The 24,404-nt window shown below is 38.1% G+C and overlaps 1 protein-coding gene across 1 annotated transcript; it reads right to left on the bottom strand.

Annotated features, from left to right (window-relative positions):
• Positions 1–1,126: 1,126 nt before the first annotated feature.
• On the bottom strand, positions 1,127–24,394 carry LUC7L3 (LUC7 like 3 pre-mRNA splicing factor). The gene is given in 12 exon segments (XM_033411073.2): positions 1,127–1,298; positions 1,300–1,445; positions 1,551–1,691; positions 5,084–5,244; positions 5,976–6,259; positions 6,656–6,817; positions 7,778–7,882; positions 9,173–9,247; positions 9,602–9,746; positions 10,228–10,267; positions 13,154–13,220; positions 24,156–24,394. Coding segments are annotated over 12 exon segments (1,476 nt in total). The 5' UTR covers positions 24,255–24,394; the 3' UTR covers positions 1,127–1,247.
• Positions 24,395–24,404: the final 10 nt, after the last annotated feature.

Raw genomic sequence — 24,404 nt, 5'->3', positions numbered from 1 at the left:
TAATTAGACAACATGTAAAAGGCAAATTTTTATGACTAAGTGGCCCAGTCATTAACTGCTAATTAATATATGTATATGGAATGTTTGTATTCTTTTAAATTATCAAGGCATCAGTGTGGTCTCTTAAAGCCATATGCCTGTGTATGCCTGCCTATGTGTGAATGGCTCACACAAATTTAACACTATACTGCTGTCCTAGAAAAGGAATGTCATCGACAAATCAACTAATTGGTACTTCCTTTCATTAGGAATATTTAATCCCATGCCACTAGCCCAAAGAATGAACAGTTTCCAGGTTTTAAGAACTCTTGTAAAGCCTGACTTTTAATAGTTCTTTAAAAACCCAAATTCATTCTGTATGGTTCATCAGTTCTTTGTATTTCACAGTTTGAAGGTGGCTGTCCTTGCTATTCACTGCTGCTTTAAATGTATCAGCCAGTGATTATTCCTATTATACCTATGGCTGACTGCAAATTCTCCTACACAGTAGGAAATATTAAACACATACCTCTTAAAGACTTGAGAATTGCATTGAATGTAACAAGGCGAATAATATGAAGTGTTTATTGTATTTAAAATTCTTTAAAGATATCTAATTCTGGGCACCACTGCATCCCTACACACAGTTGAAAAAAAATTCCATTCTGTTAACATTTGATTATAAGTTTTCACGCAATACACAAAAAACCCCTCTGTGCTTCTTGTAAAGAACAAAAAAGATACACAACAGTTAAGCGTAAAGATCACAGGCAATAGCATTCAAACATGGATGTGGGTAGAGAAAGGAGTACCTGGCATGAGTACCTGCTTAGTTTGACTGAATCCTTGATTTTTAATTTGGCTTTTCATGGGCCGCTCACAACACCAACGCTGTGTGAGGTATGGTAGTCAGCTGCAATAATTCATAAACCCTACACTTCCATCAATCCAATGCTACTGGCTCTCGAGTTACAGAACAAACTGCATTAGAATGCAAGGCAATAAAGCAAAAAACTAGAAACATCCTTGACAAAGAAATACTAGCAGTTTAATTAAAACAAAGTAGTCCAACATGTGCCTCAGAAATATTTAAGTTTATAAAGCATATGTCTCTGCCAATGTACCAACACAAGATGGACTTAATACCAAAAAGAAAAAAAAAAACAGTTCAACCTTTTTATTAAAAAAAAAACAAAAAAAAACAAAAAAAAAAACAAGAAATGACAGCAAAATCCCTAAAAAAAGGATAATTAACTTTTCAATGGCGACTACATTACAAACGTTGGGTAATAATTTCCAAAGAGGCACACTAATGGGGGGCACGAGTCTGCTACAAAATAGCTGAGACAAAACAATGTACCTCAAAATGTTTTGCAGGACTACACTGTCTTTTCCTTCAGAAGATGCTTTTGTATGTCTTCTTACTCGGCTTAGTTCCATCTTCATCTGTGCATACTTACGCTGCACTGTCAAACAGTAACAAAAAGCCCTAATCAAAGTGAGAAACAATACACTTACCTCTGTCTGATCTGAGGTCTTATCAGATCAGTTTTAATTGGACTGAGTGTCACCTTCAGATTTAATGTCTTCACTGGTCCCATTGACCTCATTCTTAGTATCACCTTCCTTTGATTCAGTGTTTGTGTCTTCACTCTGTTTTTCTCGACTACTGGACTTCACACTACTTTTTTTATCATCAGATCCCCTCTTTTCTGCCATAAAAGAAGACATTGATCGTGGATTTTAAAGTAAAATACAATACATACATAACGCTTTGAAAAGTGAAAACAATTGAGAGATGAAAAGACAATCATTTCCTATAGACTGCAAGTAACAGTTTGATGAATCTATCAAAGGGATAAAATTTGTAATTTATAAAGGAGAGAGAGGGCAGGACAGGGAATTAGAGAAAGCAAAAGGTAAAATCGTGGGCAAATTCTCTCAAACTGGTGAGAGGTACACGTAACACCAAGTCACTGCAGAATCTAAAACTTAAGTAGATTTCATTTGGGGTAAAGAACATCAAAAGGCAATGGGAAAGGTATGAAAGATAGTACAAAAAAACTGTGTTCACATGAAGTAAATTAAGTTAAAAAAATTAAAATAGTAACTGCAAAAGGTGAAAAAAGGTGAACATTTTATAGGCATGTTTCTCCAACTATATATTTTTAAATGCAAAAGATGACTTATACCTACATATATTTGAATACCCAAGAGGAACAAGCCCAACAAAAGAAAGTGGATCTTAAATCCCATTCCAAATACTGAACTTCTGTGTTTTGCTAATAAAAGTAACGTATGTGCCATCTCAGAATTGTTTTTCCAAAAGGAGGAATTAAAGTTCAACTCGGCTGCAAATGAAGGATGAAAAAAAAAAGTCAGCTTTTCCTTCTGTTTTCTTTGGAATGGTGAAACGCCAGACTAGAGGCAAAAAATGGTACATGGAGCAAGTATTTTGTAGCTTTTTCAGTTCCAAGTATTGCCTAACAAAAGATTTCTACAGAAAATGTTAAAGCAAACTATCAACACAAACCTTCTGGAAAAATTATTTTTCCCCTTAAAACTAAGTTAAGAATAGCTGGTCTAGCAGAGTACTTCATAAGACAGAAAGAGGTTTTAAGAGAAGCGGAACCCTCTAAGATTCTAGACAAAGTGTTAAGACACAACATTAAATAACTGGGAGAGGGATGGTAATGAAAACAAAATATGGTATGGGGGTGGGGGGCACTCATTCAAAGAACGTAAGAATTGAAGATCTTATGTGAAGGAGTATATTCAGTCCATAACACTTGCAAAATGCACGAAGCAACGTCCAAGTAGCTGACTGCAGGACTTGCTTCACGTCTGTCTGTCCACTTATGAGAACTGCGCCAGTACAGTGTGCTCTAACTGACCTTGTGGGAAAGTCCTCCCTTTGTGCCTTATGGGCTTCTCCGGTGCACAGGTAGCTTCAATGAGGAAGAGTCGTCTTGTTGCCCCGTAGAGGACTAGTAGTCAGTCCAATAATCTTATCTTCTGCCCTATATAAATATGGTAGATCTTAATAGTCCTAAGGACATCCACAAAGTGTGGTGGACTTCAGGGCTATGGATTAAAAAAGGAACCTCTCTTGACAAAGAGAGCAACCTAAATTGGTTGGTGGTTAAGAAAGATAGGTTTGTGCAAGAAACCACTTTTCATTTGTGGAGTCAGATAAAGTGCTTTCATTACAGCACATGGAGTAGTGAGCTCCCTCTTATTCATCGCCATTATCAAATGCTTGCTACTGCTCATATCTGACCTCAAAGTTCAGGCCTTCAGTTATTTATACAGGAGTGCCTAATTGGCCACACGGTATTTTCAAAAGCCAATAAATCATGTCACTTCTATAAGAGATCCCAACGTTTAAAATAAATCTATAACGGCATACCCAATCTTTCAAGATGGACCAGATGCAGAGTTTTCTCTGAATCAAGTCTTCATTCCTTCCTCCACATCTCACCAGGAAAATCCCTGTTTGTCCATAATCTAAACACAATGCAGCTTATTTTACTTAAACAAAAGTTTGATTATATTCCACGATGTCATCATTACAATAAGGATCAGAGTTTAGCAATTCAACTCATCTTTTCTGCTCTCTCTAGAAATTATACAAACTGTTTTTAAGTCAGACCAGTGACATTTATTGCTCAACTTTGATCCCAGATAGTTATGAAGGCTAGCTAGCTTTTGTCCCTGAGAACCAATGCAACTATTTTAAGTGTCACAAATGAGGATACAGCAAAGAGCTTTAGTTCTCAGAGAGAAGTGATTAATTTTATCTCTGACATCCTTATCTGGCTCTTGAGAGTTGACCCATCATCCCCAAAATATATTATACAGAAAGTCTTGCAAAAAGGTTGGGTGAAGCTTTCTTAAAACTTATATAGTCAGTTAACTCTGGGTATCAATTGCCTTTTGAATCACAAAAGTAATTTCTGAACTTAAATGGCAAATACTAAAGCTCACAACAGCAAGTTTTAAAAATTACCCTGTTCCCTACTTTTTAACATTTGCTCCATGTTGTAGAAAAAGTGAATATATGTAAATATTTTTAAAAAGAGAAGGTGCACTTATCTGAGGAAAAATAAAAGACAACAAAAAAAAAAATCCATTGTTTGTGCTGCTAGTTTCCTAACTCAGTTAAACCCCACAAAAACCATAGACTAGTTTCATAAAAGAAAATAATGAGTATCACATACACATCTAATACAATAAATTCAAACAGGAGCACACATATTATGTTGGTGATCAAACATGGACACAGATAGGCAGAACAGGATGGAACAAGCAGAGCCAAGAAAATTAGAAATAAGCCCTTTCTCTCATTCCTGAAAACCATGCAAAGCAGAATAGCCCAGTCAATACAAAATGACAGACGCACGAAGAATCTGAAGAAAACGCAGAAAGGCAACCCTAATGATTAAAAGAATTATCGTTCAATGAAGGCTAAGTTGAAAGATGAGAATATCCTTGTGAAAACATGCCAAAGACAAAATGAAAAAGTCCATTAAGAGTGCACAGTGAACCAGATACTGGAATGCCACAGAAAACCAAAGGAAAAAGTAGAGGGGAAAGAGCATGTTGCTTCAATAAAAAACACGGTAAGACACATGTAAGGCATTCAACTACTGCAAACTTAGAAGTACTGAGTTAAATGAATGCTGTACATGAGAACCAATGCAGTAATGTACATTTACTCTGCAAGACATATTATGGAACACTGCAGCAAGTACCAAAAAAAAAAAAAAAAAAAAAGTTGCCAATAACCAAGAACTCTACACCTTAATAAGGCTAAAAGGTAATGCAATACTTGGAAGAAACTAAATGATAAGCCTTCAAGTTATCAATTGAAGGATGTGACTTTAACATGTTCTAAGAAAACACCAGGCCAACTGTCATTCTCACAAATCAGAGCAGGAGAGGGAAGAATAATGCTTGTCTCCTACTGAATGGTATTCATCATAAGTGAAAATGAGTATAGCTTGAAGTGGAACTCTGCCTGTGTCTGAAGAAAAGTGAGTCGGTGGGGAGACAAGAAAGTGAAAACATTCTCTTAATAAATTAAATTCCCATAAAAACTAACCTTTCTCCTTGGATTTTCTATCTTGTTCTCTGTCCCGACTTTTGCTCCTGTGCTTATATGACTTTCGATCTCGGCTTTTTGATCTTCTTCGATCCCGACTACGAGATCTATGCTTTCTTTCTGACCTATCATGGCTTCTGCTTCTTCGTCGATCTCTGCTTCTTAAATAATTTGAAACAAAAGGAAAGCAATTTCAGCTGATATTACAGTGATAAAAATCCTTGAAGAATTACATACTGTTGAATAAATAACAAGATTAAAAGCAAAATTTACCCTTAAAGGCAAAAGAATAGAATCTACTATTAAAACATATTTACATTAGAAATCTTAAGAACTGAAAATTGAAAATCCTTCTAACTTCAATTTTTCAAATAAGTAGCCCTACCCAAAATAATTTATAATTTAAATGTCTTGGGCTTCCCTGGTGGCGCAGTGGTTGAGAGTCCGCCTGCCGATGCAGGGGACACGGGTTCGTGCCCCGGTCCAGGAAGATCCCACATGCCACGGAGCGGCTAGGCCCGTGAGCCATGGCCGCTGAGCCTGTGTGTCCGGAGCCTGTGCTCCGCAACGGGAGAGGCCACAACAGTGAGAGGCCTGCGAACCGCAAAAAAAAAAAAAAAAAAAAGTCTTCTCAGAATCAATAAGAGAAGCACTTAAAAGACCATCCAATACACTGACTTCCTAATAAGACTGCATCAAACCTCCTTAGACTGCCTCAGAAATAGCAATGAAGTTGCCTCGAAGATGGACTCGTTCAGATTCAACTCTCATAATCCATCCTCACACTTACTGAGACTTAAGAGGGTCAAGTACCAAGGAATATCACTAGTAATTACTACTGTTTATTGCGCACTCACTATATGTCTGGCACTGTTTCATGTGTTCAATATACCTGCTTCGCCTTCTTTCTCTACTTCGTGATCTTTTGTGGTCCCGAGACCTGCTGCATCTTCGGTCAGAAGTTCGGCTTGAGTGACGACTCCTTGATCGACTCCTCTTTCTTCTTTCTCTGTCTCGAGCCCTTTCTTTTTCTCTTTCTTCCTCTTCTCTTCGTCTTTTCCTCTCTCTTTCTTCCCTTTCTCTCTCCCTTTCTTTTTCTCTTTCTTCTCGTTCTTGTTTCTCCTTTTTTAAACGCTCATCACGATCAGGTTCTTCAGTTCTTTTTCTCAATTTTTCCTAAGGAAATAGAGTTTGATTTTTTTTTTTAGAACTATATAAAGACACTGTCAAACAATGGCTACCTAATGTGAAGCATTTTTAGACCAACTTACGGAATTTGATGCCCTAAAAGTGAAATGGAGAAATCTCAACACCATGTATGTACACAAGATATTATTTGACTAAACCCTCAGGAATAGTCTTTCTCCCAAATTCCTGGCACTACAGAGTAAAAATAATAAAGTGCTTTGCTAATCTAACGAATAGCAAAGCATTATAGGGATTATCGCTACCTCAAATAACACAGTCAGCAAAAATATCAACGAGAGATTTATATCTCTGTGTGATCAATTTTTAACCATATTAAAATAAAGTACTAGCTATAGCTAAAATACATGTTTATAAGAAACTTACTTTTAATTCTTCTACAGTAGCTTTAATTTTGGCATAGCCCATGTGCTGTTTTCCCATCAAATGGTCATCTACCCGGGACTGGGCATCTCCCACTATCAAAAAGGCTCCACACACTTCACAAACTTCCATTTGTTTTTCTTGGGCAGCAAAACTTTCAATTGTCTGAAATGATAAATCAGTTATTATAAGAATATCTGAGGAAGACAGAACAAACAAATCGCCCCAAAAGTACTTAACATTTAGAATAGATTTTTAATTTTGTCAACTGCTACTTTCCACTTCCCCAAAGCCATAATACTGAGCAGCAACTTTTAGAGAGAGGAAGCATGACAGCAGCAATCAACTTTCCACATCACCCAAGAAGTACTGAGACCCCATCCCTCAACTCCAACAAAGAAAGAGCTACCTATACCACCTCGAAAAAGCTACCTATTTTAGTCTGAATTCATTTCTCGCTTGGTTCAACAGGTTAAAAGTGTGGACTCCATATGAAAAATGTTTTTCAAAATCATTAAGGAATTGAACTCACTGAGTATAATCTGAACATATCCTTTTAATATTTGGGAACCAATGACCAATTATATTCTAGCATCAATATCCAAAACATGTATTTTGTACGTACAAATACATACACTGATACAAAATACACTGTATCAAAGGCATATCAAATACATTGACACAAAAACACGTATCAATATCCAAACATTATATTCTCTAACTGAAAGTTAAGAAAGTAGAAGGTATTATTAAGAGTATAGCAATTCTGCACTAAGGTAAATACAAACTGAGTAATTTGTTCTAACAAAAAATAAATAAAACCCAGGCCTAAATCAATTCTTATGATCTAAGGCACAGGTTGGCAAGCCAGCGGCTTAGAGGCCTGTTTTTGTAAAGTTTTACTGGAACAAAGCCACATCCAATTGTTTATATATTGTTTAAAGCTGCTTTTGTAATATAAGAGCCTTTATATTACAAATCTTGTGACCTGCAAACCTAAAATATTTACTATGTGGCCCTTTAAAATAAAGTTTGCTGACATTAGAAAACTGTTCTCAAATCAGAATAGATCCTAGTAATTCACAGTGAACAGCCTGGGTAAACCAAAATGAGGTTGCTACTCACCGAAGTTGTGGACCTAAGCAATTCTCTCTCTTCTTTTAACTGTTCAACTAATTTCATCATTCCCTGGGCTTCTTCTACTTTTCCTTCAGATCCTAATTCTTCAATCTAAGGGGAATTTAAAAAGCAGTCAGGATATCTTTCTAACCACACTATCCAAGTATTTTTCTTTTTACCCCAAGCTTCATTAGCATTTAGCGGTTGTTTTGGGTCTTTTTGTTTGGTTTTGTTTAGTGAAGCCTGCATTAATTATGTATACTTGACAGGAACATACAGCAAATTTCTAAGGTGCACAATTTCATAAGGTTTGACTCCCATGAAAGCAACACCACCATCTAGATAATAAACATATCCATCACCCGAGAAGGCTTCCTCCTGCCCCTTTGCTGTATCTCCTCCCAAAGCAACCCCTGATCTGCTTTATGTCACTATAGATTAGTTTGCATTTTCCAGAATTTTATTTAAATGGAACCATGCACTTTTTTTTCCTTCTGTAGGGCTCTGGCCTCTTTCACTCAACCTAATTATCTTAAGATTCATCCACACAGTTACATGTAATTAATTCCTTTTTATTACTGAATAGTGTATCACACTGTATATAGATCGGGGTCCCCAACCCCCAGACCAAGAGTGGTCCGTGGTCTATTAGGAACCTGGCCACACAGCAGGAGGTGAGCAGCAGGCGAGCAAGCAAAGCTTCATCTGTATTTACAGCTGCTTCCCTATCGCTGACATTACCACCTGAGCTCCACCTCCTGTCAGCATTATGGTGAGCTGTATAATTATTTCATTATATATTACAATGTAACAGCAATAGAAATAAACTGCACGATAAATGTAATGAGCTTGAATCATCCCGAAACCATCCCCCCACCCCCATCTGTGGAAAAACTGTCTTCCATGAAACCGGTCCCTGGTGCCAAAAAGGTTGGGGACCGCTGGTATAGATACATCACATTTTTTTAATCCATTAACCTACTGACACATGAGTTCTTTCCAGGTTTGTCTGGGGTGTTACTTGCCTAGTATGAATAAAGCCACTATAAACATCGGTATACAACTCTTTGTGTAAACATATGCTTTCATCTCCCTAGCAGTGTAATGGCTCGCGGTGCCTCTTTTAAGAGAGAAACCTTTTTCCAAAGTGGCTGCACCATTTTACATACCCCAACAGCATAAGATAGTTTGCCCAGCTCTCCACTAACACTTGATATGGTCAGTCTTTTTAATTTTAGCAATTCTAATAGGTGTTCAAAAAGCATCTCACTGGAGATTTGTATTTCCCTAATGTCTAATGACATTGAGCAACTTTACATGTATTTATTTGCCGTCCTTATACCTTCTTTGGTTAAGTGTCTACTCCAAGTATTTTCTGACATTAACGCACACAATTCTCACCTGCTGTAGGAGTACATCGATTTTATCTGTTAGAACCTGAATTTTTTCTTCATTTTTGCCTGTTGGACCAGCTGCCTAATGGAGACAACAGAATGTATTATCAACAACTAAAATACAGAGATAGACGTTCAAAATCTCACATACCATCCCTACTATTTTATTTAATAACTGAAACGCTGAATCACAAGGACAGTAACTCAGTTGCCTCAATTTTTGTTAATCAGCTGCATATTCTGTCAGTTATTTATATCTAAGATCAAAACCTTATGATTAGCAAAATCAATATTACATTTACTAATAAAGACTGAAATTTTAAAAGAATACAAAGTAATGAATGAACCTGAACACAAATTTCAACACTAGGGAAATCTCTGGGTTTCCAGAGAACAAGGACACTTTACAAAGACTGTAAATTAATTTCATACTCACCCCAGATGACTGCTGGTTTTGAGATAATGCCAAACGAGCATGGCCTCGTCTAATTCTACGTTCTACTTCTGCAAGTAAGCTCTGTAAGTATCGAAGAAAATCTCTCTCATAGCCAACTTTCATAAAACGAGAACTCTTCTCATACCTAATAAAAATGAAAACAAACAAGCACTGCTTTCCTTCCAAATCTTTCTTGATTACAACTCTCATATTCTATCTTAACTAATCTCATGGACTACTGCGTTTAGACTGAAGGCGTAGGGAATTCCCTAGCGGTCCAGTATTAGGACTCTGTGCTTTCACTGCTGAGGGTCCAGGTTCAACCCCTGGTCAGGGAACTAAGATCCTGCAAGCCGTGAGGAGCCATCAAAAAATAATAATAAAAGAAAAAAAATAAAACACAAATGTGATATAGAAAAAAATGCTTAGGCTTATTCTTGGCATACAGTATGTACTCATATGGTGATACTACATAAAGCTGCATCACTTTGTACCACCCCCAACTAATGAAGAGGACCTCTGTCCAACATTCATTTTACACGAATTTCAATTATTTCTTCAATCCTTGTCCCCTTAAAGCCAAATAATGATGGGGGTGGGGGATGACCCCCCAAAAGGTAACTTACTGTTTTCGCAGATTTTCATCATGAATTTTTTCACAAGGCCCTGAAAGAACAAGAAATATGAAGGTATAAATTATTGAAGTTAACTTTTCTCTTGCTAAAACAAAAGTTCTTTTTAAAAAAGGAAAGAAGATCCATTTAATCACTGAGTAGTCTGTAGACACCTAAATTAAGCCTACTGAATCATGAGGCGACATACCCAAGTAAGCACATGAAAAGTGTTCTCCTTAGTCTTCAAGATGAGTATAACACAGAACTACGTAAGAGAAGAAAAAAGAGGGAGTAGGAGGAATGAAAAAATTGTTCCTTACTGCCACCAAGAAGAAAACTGGGATGAGGGCAGACCACTGGTCTGAACCACCAGCGCCATTTTATTAATTTCGAGTCTCTGTGAATAGTACAAGACTAGCACCCTAGTCCTACCCCTTACCATCTCCAAAAGGCAACCAATTTTGACCCTTTTAGTTGTATCTTCTGGAATTACCTCCATATTTCTAAATTTTATGCTTATTTTGCTTTTTCTTGGTTTATCCTAGGCATCAAAAATTTAGGTTAAATAAACATTCAGTGCTTATATTTTGATTATGCAAGTCCTACATTAACTGCTGAGTCAAACAAAAGGTGCATTATAATGACACTTTTGATAAACTTACTGGAATTCTTTCTTTTGTTTAGTCTTTTCTATGTCTCTATTTCCAAATTCATCTCAAACACTTTAACTCAGCTATAAGAAACTATCTCAATACCAATGACCCTCAAGATTCAAAATATATCAGATAATCAGCTTTATTTTCTTCCATGAGCTTTCTGTCCTGCTTCAGCCTGGGCTGCTTTTTTTCTAAGCTCACTAATAGAGTTGTCATCCTTAGAAATTCCTTTTCTGGTCTGTACTGAAGTTTACTGGATCTCTTATTTCTCTCCTTGGTTTACGCCCATGAGTTTCCAGAGAAAAGGTGGTAGATAAGTTTGTTGAGACCGTGCATGTCTGAAAATGTCCTTTTGTTTGGCTATATAGCTAACCTAGGTAAAAACATTTTTTCATTCAGAATCCTGAGGGTGATTCTGCAGTGTCTTCAACTTCCAGTGTCATACTGACAAATTTGAGGCCATCCTGACTGATAATCCTATGTGCCCCACCCTCACGCCTGGTGTTCTGGAATTTCACAATAGTGTGGATCTTTTTTCATTTGTTGTCCTGAGCTCTTGAAGGACTCACTCAATCTAGAGGGTAAAGTCCTTTAGTAATGCAATATTAAAATTTCCTCCCTTCTGTTTTCTCTATCTAGAACTCTTAATTAGCTATTAGAGGACTGGACTGATATAATTTTTTCAAATTTTAATTTTTTATCAACATTCCACAAATTAATTTTATCCTCAAAACTTTCCCCTGATTTTATTTCAGATTTCTCTAGTTCTAATTTCTAAGAACTCTTCTTAGTTTTTCAAAACTTCCCTTTTAATACAGCATCCTATTCCTCCTGATATGTTCTCTTATTTCTCTGAGGATACTGAATTTAGTTACGGCTTTAAAATTTTTTTTCTTCTGTTTTCCCCCATTATCCACCATATTCCACTAAATTCTTTTTTTCTGTTGGTTTTGGTTAATCTTTTGTGCTTGAAGGTTTTCTTCAAATGTCTGACTGGTATTCCTTGGCTGGCAAAACACTTCCAAAATCTGACTCGAAGTTGGTATGCTCAGGCAGGGTTTGTCAACTAACGGGCTTTACCATAGGAAAATCGGGCAGCAAGACTTTCTTTAGGAGATTCCCCAAGGGTCAGTACCTGTAGATCATTTCTCTGGAACTGTTCACTTTCTCTAAAGAATCCTCTTCTCTTCTGCCTGGGGAAAAACATCTGGCTGTATCCTTCTAGGAACAGGGCAGAGGAAGGGAATGGGAAAACCTCACTATTGAAAATACAGACTCATTTTATCTCTTATAGTCTCATCTTCGTTCATTACTGCCCTATCCTGTATCTCTACTCCCAGTATCTAGATACATCCAGCCCTAATGTGCTCTTAATGTTTTAGGGCAAGCTGTTAATGTTTCTAGAATGATACTAGTTATGTACCATCCTTGGGAGAAGAAAATGATCAAATTTTTTTTTTGCATTTTGTGGCTCAAATGAACTAGTCTCTTTACCCCAATTTCTTCAGAACATAACCCCCGGGGTCTCCTGGGCTGTAGGGGTGGGAGACAGAATCACCAGATGCACAGGTCTGACCACACAGACTAGTGGTTCTCAACAAGGGCAGTTTTGCCCCCAGGGGTATCTGGCAATGCCTGGAGGCATTTTTGGTTGTCACAATTGGGAGATGTTACTGGCATCTACTGGGTACAGGCCAAGGATGCTACTAAACATCCTACAATCCACAGGACAGCCCCTCCCACCCCCACAAACACAGAATTTTCCAGGTAAAACTGTCAAATGTCAAGGTTGAGAAACCCTGAACTAGACTAATCTCTGGTTTTCAGCCCCATGATTCAACTCTGCCTTCTATGGTACCTGATGCCTCCAAATCCTGAGCCTGTCCAGGGTTCTGCTGATCAAACTCTTTCTTCTGTTTAATATCCCCTTCTGCAGGCTTTTAGGGTACAGGTTTCTCTGCTATTCTTCCATCCACTTGTCATCTTCCAAAAATGTGCTGACATCTCTAATGTTATCTCGACTCTTCCATTTACACCTTTTTTGTTTTTAAATTTTCATTTTAGTGGAAGGGTTTCAGGAGGGAGTGGAAATAGATATGTATATTCAATTAAGCCACCATGTTTAATTAGACTGACATTTATTAATACATTCAAAAAACTAAGCCAGGAAAGAAATTACTTTATCAACAAACCTTTAAGAGGAAACTTCTTTTCAAAATTATAAAGTATCAGTTTCTCTTTAATCATAAATTCGATAAAAGTTACACAGAACACTTACTTACCAAGATCAGAACGAGTGTTTGTGAACAATTCCGCAGGACAAAAGCCACAGAGATAATATTTACAAACCTAGTGAAGAAAAACAAAGGTAATTTAACTTTTTGAAATTGTTTGGTTTTAGAACTATACCAGAAAAGGGTGCCAAATAACTATTTTCTCATTTCATGATCTTCATCTTTCAACCAAGTAAGTTTAAGAATAATTTCATTTGTTAAGCCATTTAGTTAGGTAAATTAATGACTTTCAGACTCCTGGATTCCAGTACAGGAAATGCAGGACTGACAGTTACCAGCATTTTCTATTTCTATAATTACTTCCTATTTCTATTACAGTATTAGAAATCACTGCCCTACTCCCAAGCAACAAAAAATATTGGATAAAGACATCCAGAAAAAAGATAACTTTTTATTTTTAATTAAAAACACACTGCTCTTATTTTCCTAACTTTGTTAAAGACCAGAACCAATTTACAGACTAAGACTTGGAAATCACTGCCTAAATTCCAAATAACACTTATTTAAAGCAATCTGGTTCAGTATTTTCACTTAAAGAGATCCTGTAACAGGCCCTAAGGTGTAGTGGATATTTTCACACACGCCAGCACTTTACTGAGTAATTTCTATGGTATGAGGAAGAATTATTAACATGAAACCGACTTTTAATTCTCTCTCATTGGTACTTTTGTAACTCCTTCAGATATATTCCGAGACTGCTCTATCCTATGTTTAATTCTATAACACTGCAAACCAAAACCTGTTAAGCAAAATTCCAAAATATCTCCCTTCATATAACCCTTCATTGTTATTGGGTAAATTTTCAATGTACAACTATAACACATGATAGAAAAGGTCTGCTAAATTTAAGATTGAATGAGTTTTTTCGAGACACTTAGAACTGGATGTTAAATCTGAAATAGATTTAGATTGTTTTTTGCTTCAAAGGTCAATTGTTTTATACTTGTGTGAAGCAATGTGGTTCCATAAGCTGTGTCCAGAAGAACGAAGGTCTTATAAAGAAAGGTCTCATAAAGAACAATGAGATTCAAAAATCATGTCTAAACAGATTTAGTTTTATATCAATATTATCCTGTTATATGTAGCCATATGTCATAGTATCTTTGTACCATTTTCTTTTCTTTAGGAGTTCTAACACTCGATTTTAAATTATTAAAAAGGCTCTGTATGACCACAAATAACATGTTGGCGAGGATGTGGAGAAAGGGGAACCCTTGTACACTGTTGGTAGGAATGTAAATTGGTGCAGCCACTGTGGAAAAACCGTATAAGTTCCTCAAAAAATAAAAATAGAACTACCATATATGATCCAACAATTCCACTCCAGGGTATATATCCAAAGAAAACGAAAACACTAATTCAAAATGATACATGCACCCCAATGTTCACAGCAGCGTTATTTACAATAGCCAAGACATGGAAGCATCCTAAGTGTCCATCAACACATGAATGGATAAAGAAAATATGGTATATATACACAATGGAACACTAATCAGCCATGAAAATTTGCAACAACAAAGATGGACTTGGAGGGGATTATACTTAGTGAAATAAGCCAGACAGAGAAAGACAAATACTGTATGCATTTGTGGAATCTTAAAAAAAAAAAAAAGCAAATTAGTGAATATAGTAACAACAAAATAAAACAGACTCTGTGATATAGAGAACAAATGGGAAAAGGGAGGGGCAAAATAGAGGTAGTGTATTAAGAGGTACAGACTATGATGTATAAAATAAATAAGCTACAAAGATATATTGTACAGCACAGGGAATATAGCCAATATTTTACAGTAACTGTAAATGGAGTAAAATCTTTAAAAATTGTAAATCACTATGTTGTACACCCGAAAGTTATATAATATTGTAAATCAACTATACCTGAATTTTAAAAGGGCTCTATACATGCAAATGTTTTAAAATGCTATATACTTTTCTAATTATTAAAAAGTCTGATTTGTTAAATTTTGCATCCACTTTAAGTGTATCAGCAAAATACCAATGCCAACATTCAGTTTAAGAATCTCTTTCAGGGGACTTCCCTGGTGGCACAGTGGTTAAGATTCCGTGCTCCCAAAGCAGGGAGCCCAGGTTTGATCCCTGGTCAGGGAACTAGATCCCGCATGCATGCCGCAACTAAGAGTTTGCATGCCACAACTAAGGAGCAGGCGAGCCACAACTAAGGAGCCCGTGAGCCGCAACTAAGACCCGGCGCAACCAAATAATTAACTAATAAAAAAAAAAGAATCCCTTTCATTTGGGGGAAGGAGGACAGAGACAAAGAGGGTATGCTACTTATCTTTCAGACTATTAACCCTGGTTCCAAGGGCCCAAAAATTATTTAACAAATTTCCCACAATTTTAATAGTTATATGAAATAGGTTAATAATAGTTATTACCAGCATTTACCATTACTTATAGCTACAAATTATATGGTTTTAATTATATTATTTAATTTTAAAACTAAACTTGGCGTTCAGCCCTCATAAGTATAAAAGTTTACTATCATAAGTATGAAAGTTATTACTATCACTATGCATTTTGCTTTCAAGTACATATGTAAATATAAGACTACTGTTCATTAAAACAAAAGGAATAAACATCTCTATGGTCCCTCCTGACTCTTAAATATAACCAAATACAAACTTGAGTATTTCTAGGAAGGAAATCTTTTTGGAAGTATTTCCAAATAGTACTTATAGAATCTTAGTTTTAATAACATTTATCACCAAAATCAAACTGACCTGGGTCTGAACTGGGATTTACCACATACTGTATGACTTAAGTTTTCTGTAAAAGTGGGGATGACTACTAACTTCAAGGTTTGTCATAAAATGTGTAATAAATTCTGGTTTTTAAAACTAAAATACCTCTGATTTTCAGAGCTATTTAAAGTTTTATTCTTAGGACTTCCCTGGTGGCACAGCAGTTAAGAATCTGCCTGCCAATGCAGGGGACACGGGTTTGATCCCTGGTCCAGAAAGATCCCACATACCACGGAGCAACTAAGCCCATGCGCCACAACGACTGAGCCTGCACTCTAGAACCCGCGAGCCACAACTACTGAGCCTGCACGCCTAGAGCCCATGCTCCGCAACAAGAGAAGCCACTGCAATGAGAAGCCCGTGCACCGCAACGAAGAGTAGCCCCCGCTCGCCGCAACTAGAGAAAGCCCACACGCAGCAAGGAAGACCCAACACAGCCAAAAATAATAAACAAATAAAATAAATAAAGTTTTATTCTAAACTCTAAGTCTTATTTATATAGTTTTCCAAAAAACAGTACATTCTAAGTGGTCAAAACTCTAAGTCTAAATATACTATGTCAGTTTTCCAATAAAATACGTGAGTGAACACACTTAAATCTAGTAAGTACTGTATGGAATTTTAATTTTAAACGGCATTTAATTTGAAAAAGTAGAAAATGACACTTCAACAATCATTTAACACTATGTGCTAAAAACGATGCTTGAAGTATCAATACAAGACCATGTTAAGACTCACTCCTCAAGAAGCTCGGTTTAGTAGTGACACAAAAACTAAAATGTACATGCATCATTAGAACAGACAGGAATTTAGTCAGGAATGTCAAGTGGTGAAGCTTGAACTGGTTAAGTTCAGAAGTGGAATGACAAGACATTCTAGGCATAAGGAAACATGAAAAGACAGACATAGCAGAGTATGAAATAGGCAAGTTGAAATAGGTATGCTTGGAGAGGCAACATACTGCAGAGTTTGAAACGTGGCCGCCACTTTTCAACTGTAACTCTGCCTCGTGTCCTCAATACAAAAAAAGGAGACAATAAGTATTTCACAGTGGGATTGTAAAATTTAAACTCTCCATTTACTGAATTGGGAGAAATGAGCAAATAAGTCTGGTTTTTTAAATACTACCCATTACTTTTTAAAATGTCTTTAGGCACTATGTAGATCAAATAAGGCATGCCAGCAGGTCTACCTATAATTTAGTCCAATCATTCCATCTGAGATGAGAAACTGAGATCAACCACATGACCTGCCCTGAAGGCATCTAGCTACTTACAAAATAGAGTTTAAAACCTATTTTCCTAATTCTTTTCTGTGTGCTCTTTCCACTCTCAAATTCTCCTTAAGATACTGTTGTAAAGAAATGGAACATCAACACATTTGTTATTCTACCCAATAAACTCTAGCTACTTAGACTGCTTCTTTTAACCCTTCCCAGGGATTGAGGATGTTTAACTAAAAATATTAACAGTCTTTGACTCAGCAAGTCTTTACTAAATGTCCATCATGGACCTAGAAGTCTGATAACCAAAGGTGGCAAGGGGGAGCAGAGTTCTCATAACATAATTGTGATTCTCTTGATAAATTAAGGTAACACTAAAGACCAGAAGAGTTCAATCTCAACAGCATACTTTTCACTACCACTCAAGAGAATGCAGATACAACCAATCTTAGGAATGTGACTAGGAAATTTTAATTCCAAGTTTCCATCACATTAAACAAAGTCAAACTGTCAAAAATTAAAACAATATCTGAAAATAAAATTCAAAAAAATAAAAACCTGGCATTAGATACTCTGTTGGGAAAAGGAACATTCCAAACATTACTAGAGTTGTGGGACAATTTCGCAGCATCCATCAAAATGACTAAGTAAAATATGCATTTAACTTAGTCATTATCTTTCTAGGAATCTATCCTACAAATGATTCAGCTACATGTATGAGAACATTCATTGCGGATTGGTTGGTAATGATAAAAGAATTTGACATAATCTACATATCCACCAGGAAATAGTTAAACTAAGGTAGATTTTTTTTTTTAATTTATTTTTGGTTGTGTTGGGTCTTCGTTGCTTAACGCGGGCTTTCTCTAGTTGCGGCGAGTGGGGGCTACTCTCAGTTGTGGTGCGCGGGCTTCTCATTGCTGTGGCTTCTCTTGTGGCAGAGCACGGGCTCTAGTCACGCAGGCTTCACTAGTTGCAACACGCGGGCTCAGTAGTTGTGGCACACAGGTTCTAGAGCACAGGCTCAGTAGTTGGGGCACACGGGCTTAGTTGCTCCGCGGCATGTGGGATCTTCCCGGACCAGGGCTCAAACCCATGTCCCCTGCATGGCAGGCAGATTCTTCCTTGCACCACCAGTGAAGCGCTAAGGTAGATTTACATGTACCAATGAGGAAAGATTCCACAGTATAAGTGAAAGTTGTTAAGTATATATTATAATTTATATAACATTACATTACTATATGACAACTTTCACTTCTATATCTGTGTCTGTAAATTACTAGGAAAGATCTGGAAACATACATACAAATTTTTAAGCTTTTCCAGGGGAATGTGACAATAGGAAGGGGAGACAAGGTCAGACTTTCGCTGTTTACTTCTAATTTTAATCTTTTATAGTAAAGCAAGTTTACTTTTGTAAAAAATCATTTTAACAACTCTAAATCAGAGGGGACGTAATAATAAAATCAATTCCTAACATAGTAATTAGTCATGGTTCACTCTTTTTTATTGCCTACACAAATTTCTTGTAAAATTTTAATCAATTTTCCACAGCAGCTGAGATAGTAAACATCTCTCTCCCACTAAGAAGCCTTCAATTATTTCCCAATGTCATTTAGTCCCAACTTTTAACAAGGCTTATAAAAAACATTCAAAACAAGGTTCCTGCTCATCTATCTACACACCTCCTCCCCCAACAACAAAAACAAGGGCTTCAGCTCTAATACCATTCACAATTTCTCAGGCCTAAGATTCTCTCCAGCCCCTAGTAACATTTGTCTTCTCTCCCTCAGGCTAACTCTTACGAATCCTTTAGGTCCCAGTATTTAAAGCCCACTTTAAGAGGCCTTCCCCAAGTACCCCAGTCTGGGTTAAGTGCCCTTTCATGTGTGCTTTTCTAGACCCTCTACTTTCCCCCACTGTGCTACAAAAGCCCATTACTCCTTCATAACTGCTACCAAATGACAGTTCTCTCAGGGAAAGTGCTGCATCTATACTATTCGGTTGTACATATTATAAGAATGATACATTTTTGTGTCATTCAAAATAATCTGTATTATTTGTATCATCCAAAGTAATTATAGGAACTTCCTCAATTTACAAGAAATGATCAGAAAATTAAACACATTTCATAAAACAATGAAACACTGTATACTAACATAAGCTACTTTCTCCCCTTGTGAAGAAACCAAGTCTAATGAGATACCAGGAATTCCCTGGAAGTCCAGTAGTTAGGACTCCGTGCTTTCACTGCTTGAGGGTCCAGATTTAATCCCTGGTCAGGGAACTAAGATTCCACAAGCTGCACGGTGCATCAGAAGGAAAAAAAAGTCTAATGAGACAGAGACAGACAGACAGAGACAGAGAGAGAGAGAGAGAGAGAGAGGGGGAGAGGGGGAGGGAGGGAGGGAGAGAGAGAGAGACATGGTTTCCCAAAGGCAATCAAATATTAAGGAAATACCTTAATATTTTCAGTCTGATAATAATATTGTGGTTATTTATTTGTCGTGCTCCAAGGCATGCAGAATCTTAGTTCCCCAACCAGGGAGCGAACCTGATGCCCCCTGTACTAGCAGTCTTAACCACAGGAATGCCAGGGAAGTCCCAGTCCTTATATTTTAGAGACAGATAATGATGTCTTTAAGGTTGAAATGATAGAACTGCTTCAAAATAGTGAAAGAGGTAGGACATACAGAGGAAATAATACTGGCCATCTGTTGATAATGTGTCTCACTGGGTATGGTTACATGCAGAGTTCATTCCACTATTCACTTCTGTATGTGTTTTGGAGAGAAAAAAGCAAACAGCAGTTATATACACAAAATATAGGCTGCTGGCAATTCCAAGAAGCCCAACACTTACCATGTACTACAGAGTGTGGCAGGAGATGTCTATACTTCTGACAGAAATAACATTTTGGTGACTATGAATGAAAACTGTCTAGTAGGGCTTCCCTGGTGGCGCAGTGGTTGAGAGTCCGCCTACCGATGCAGGGGACACGGGTTCTTGCCCCGATCCGGGAAGATCCCACATGCCACGGAGCGGCTAGGCCCGTGAGCCACGGCCACTGAGCCTGTGCGTCCGGAGCCTGTGCTCCACAACGGGAGAGGCCACAACAGTGAGAGGCCCATGTACCACAAAAAAAAAAAAAAAAAAACAACTGTCTAGTAAAATACCTGTAGATGCCATGCGGTATATTTACTCATTTTTTGCTTCCAATTTCCTTCTTAGATTCTGAATCCTTTTTTTTTTGCAGTACGCGGGCCTCTCACTGTTGTGGCCTCTCCCGTTGCGGAGCACAGGCTCCGGACACTCAGGCTCAGCGGCCGTGGCTCACGGGCCCAGCCGCTTCGCGGCATGTGGGATCTTCCCGGACCGGGGCACGAACTCGTGTCCCCTGCATCGGCAGGCGGACTCTCAACCACTGCGCCACCAGGGAAGCCCTGAATCCCTTTTTTAGATGTTAAAAGTCACAAGTAAAAATGTGGACAGTAACTTAACTGTTTTTTCTTTTCTAAACAACTTTCAGTGTCAGCGACAGTATCTGCTAACATTGTGAAAATTTTAGAAAAGAACATTTATTTCAATTCCCTTCATAAATTAAGCCTTCATTGAAAAGAGGGCACACTTGAATTTGAAAAGTTATGAACAAAGTCTCATTTTACATATTATTAGAATCAGAGTTAAGTCAACACTTAATTTCACTTTTGGGTTGAGATCTACAATATAAAATCCTCAATTTGAACTACAAAATTCTTTTTATATACATAATAATAAAAGCTCCAGACCAAACTTTACAATTCCCTACAATCTCAACTCTTCAGATGATCAGAAGGCTACCAATGCCTTCTCTATCAAACGCTGAAATCTTTGCATGTGAACACTAACCAAAAGGTGCTCACACTAGGCAGGTAAAATCATATGCTTTCCTCATTACCCTGGTTGTTTAGGATTAACAAAGCAGAGCAAACTGCTTAACGCAAAAATACTAATCTCAAGAAAATGTAAAATATTAATCAATGAGGGAGGAGGGTGTGTCAATGAATCCTTGGAACAGTATTAAAGCTGATTTGACTTGAGTTGAAAACTACTTTAGTTGAACACTACTTTCTCTCAGATCCAAAGGTAACAATCTACAAAAGTTGGAAAGGCCTGTAACGTAAAGCACTTTCTCTGATAGTGGTTACATACATCTTTACAAATAAATGAAAGGTCAGTAATTTGCATCACAGAAGCATCCTTCACTTAAAAGTGAGTTTCCCCCAAGTGCTTCTAGCTCACAATTAAAAACCTAGTATTGGGCTTCCCCGGTGGCACAGTGGTTAAGAATCCGCTTGCCAAGGCAGGGAACATGGGTTTGATCCCTGGCCTGGTAAGATCCCACATGCCGCAGAGCAACTAAGCCCGTGCACCACAACTACTAAGCCTGCGAGCCACAACTACTGAGCCCGAGTGCCACAATTACTGAGCCCGAGTGACACTACTGAGCCCAAGTGCCACAACTACCGAAGCCTGCGCACCCAGAGCCCGTGCTCCGCAACAAGAGAAGCCACGACAATGAGAAGCCCGTGCACTGCAACGAAGAGTAGCCCCCATTCGCTACAACTAGAGAAAGCCCACACACAGCAACGAAGACCCAACACAGCCAAAAATAAAAACAAATAAATTTATTAAAACAAACAAAAAAACCTAGTATTGACACTAAGGACGTGGGTCAGGAAGCAGTAGTTCACAAGCTTTAGAATGCATAAAGATGCCATTTTAAAAAATGCAGATTTCTGGGGCCTTAATGTAGACCTATCAGAATGGGGGTGGGTGGGCGCCCGAGAAGTACAGATATCTGCATTTAAAACAAATTCCAAAGATCAGACTGATGCAGACATCTAGGATTTTTTAACACTAAGGTAAAGCTTCCATTTCATTGTTAAACAAAAGGACCCCACCCAGCTGAAATGGCTTTCTGCATCCAGTGCAAGTGTGGCAAAGAAAAATTTCCAGCTAGAACAGGAATGCAAAAATATTTGGGGGAATTCCCTGGTGGTCCAGTGGTTAGGACTCCACGCTTTCACTGACTAGGGCTTGTGTTTGATCCCTGGTCAGGGACTAAGATCCCACAAGCCTCGAGGCGTGGCCAAAAAAATAAAAAATTGAAATATCAGGTTACAGTGATGGTGAAACCCTTACAGTACATACTGGGGTTGTCTATTCCTCCAGGATTTTAGCACTAACAGCCAACAACATACGCAAATGACCTGGAAGTGATGCCACGAGCTTCCCCAGCTTTATAAAACTCTATAGTAATTCCTGCTTATCTAGAAGAGGCCACACGCTGGTCTACACCAACCTTTCCTTGCAGACAAGAATCTGAAACACCAGCAATTGACTTTTTCAAATCCCTGAATCTAGAATGAAGTGCAACTTGTCATTAAAGGCATAAAATATTTTAACAGCACCACAAGTTTAAATCAGTGAGAAGCACTAAAAGGAAAAAAAAACCCTGAAAGGAAAACAGATTTATTGAACTAAGATGACATAAAACTTAAGTTGCTTTTCTGACAGCCTCATTACTTATGTTATAAACCCAGCACATGTAATGGAATATGGCAATAAAATACCACCAGGAAAAAAAGTTTCTCCACAACATTTGTTCAAAACCAATTAGGCACAGACATAGGCTGCTCCAGTTGATGAGCAATCAAAAGGAATTTTCCCTCTGTAATTCAAAATAGATAAATGTCCTATTTGCCCATCAAGTGAATCATAATGTTCATTTTTTCTTTTTGCAAAGCTTAGATTACTGAGTGAAGTGGTAGAAGAAAAAGTTACTTCACTGTGACAAAGAAATGCCTAGAAAAGAATCAAGGCAAAAAACACAGTTACTCTATGAATTCTACCACAACACTTCATACTACTGTGGAATCAGGCAGCGCCCACTTTAGTCAAACGCTTATTTTTTAAGGTACTGAAAAGACTTGTCTAGCACCAACTTGTTTTCCCGCACTGCAAGAGAAATTTTATTCTGACCAAAGCCTATGTTTAAAATGAGTAAGCAACTTCAAAAAAAAGGCATATTTGTTTATTCCTTCATATTTTGATTAGTAATTGCCTTTAAATTATCTTCTTTGATGACAACCACACGTAAAATTAAATTCTACATCTACTCTTCAGGTAAGACCTAAAACAAATGTTACACACCGTGTTCAAAACACTAGATAAACATCAGGGTATTTGCAGAGAGCCAGTTTCATAGAACTGTGGAAAGTGAACAAGACCACAAAGATTAGGTTTAGGATCGCCATTTAACTTGCCAAAAGACCTTGGGTGAGCCTCTCAAGTCTCATCTGTGAAACCGGGTTTATAATTATTTACCCCTACAGGGTTAAGAGAATCAAATGAGTTTCATGTGAAGAAAATGCCTTGACAATTATCTACATGAATGGCTTACTAGACCGTACTGCTATCAAACAATATTTGTAAATCACGGTGAACCCTACCAAGTTATGACCTCTTTTAAAATTTTATTTCCCCATGTAAGCGTCGAAACTGAACCATTACTGAAATAATATACTGTTACGATTTTTACCACTAATGCTGGCCAGAAATTTCAGTCTAAATACGTCGCTCAGCCCAAATAACGGTAGAATTTGCCCTTTCCCCTATTTCACAATGAAGTGAAAGCTCCACAGCCTATAGATGTTAAAAAAAAAAAAAAATGCCTTCCTTTCCCGCCTTTCCCTGCCTGATTAAGGTGCTTTTCAATTCTGCCAAGGGTCTTTTTGACTTCCTTGATACTTAAACAACAACAATAAATCATCCCTTATCCTAGGATCCAGGAGGACTCCTCCCTCCCGGGCTATCCTCCCGGCTCCCTCCGGCCACGGGGTCAGACACTTGACCCCGGGGCGGCCCGGGCCCCAAACCGCGCCGCGTCCCCGGCAGGCCCCAGTCCGTTCCACTCCCCTCCCCCACGGCGCCCGGGCACAGGCCCAAGGCCCGCGGGACTTACGCTCTCGTGGTCCCACCGCACGTTGCTGCGCTTCTCATCCGGGGCGAGGTTTCGGTCCCGGCCCATTAATTCATCCAACAATTGCGCGGCCGAAATCATGGTGCTTTCCTCGGGCGACTGCTCCCACCAGCCCTGGCACCCACCAAAGAAAACGCCGGCGACACAGTCGCCAAGCTCTCCAGCCCGCTCCCGGCCTAAAAGCCTGCGCTAAACAGGAGCCGACAAGACAAAATGGCCGCCGCGCGGACG

This window comes from Orcinus orca, chromosome 19, assembly GCF_937001465.1.
Source record: "Orcinus orca chromosome 19, mOrcOrc1.1, whole genome shotgun sequence".
NCBI classification, from domain to species: Eukaryota; Metazoa; Chordata; class Mammalia; order Artiodactyla; family Delphinidae; genus Orcinus; species Orcinus orca.
Note: the sequence above shows the minus strand (reverse complement) of the source record. Positions and strands in the feature narration are given on the sequence as shown.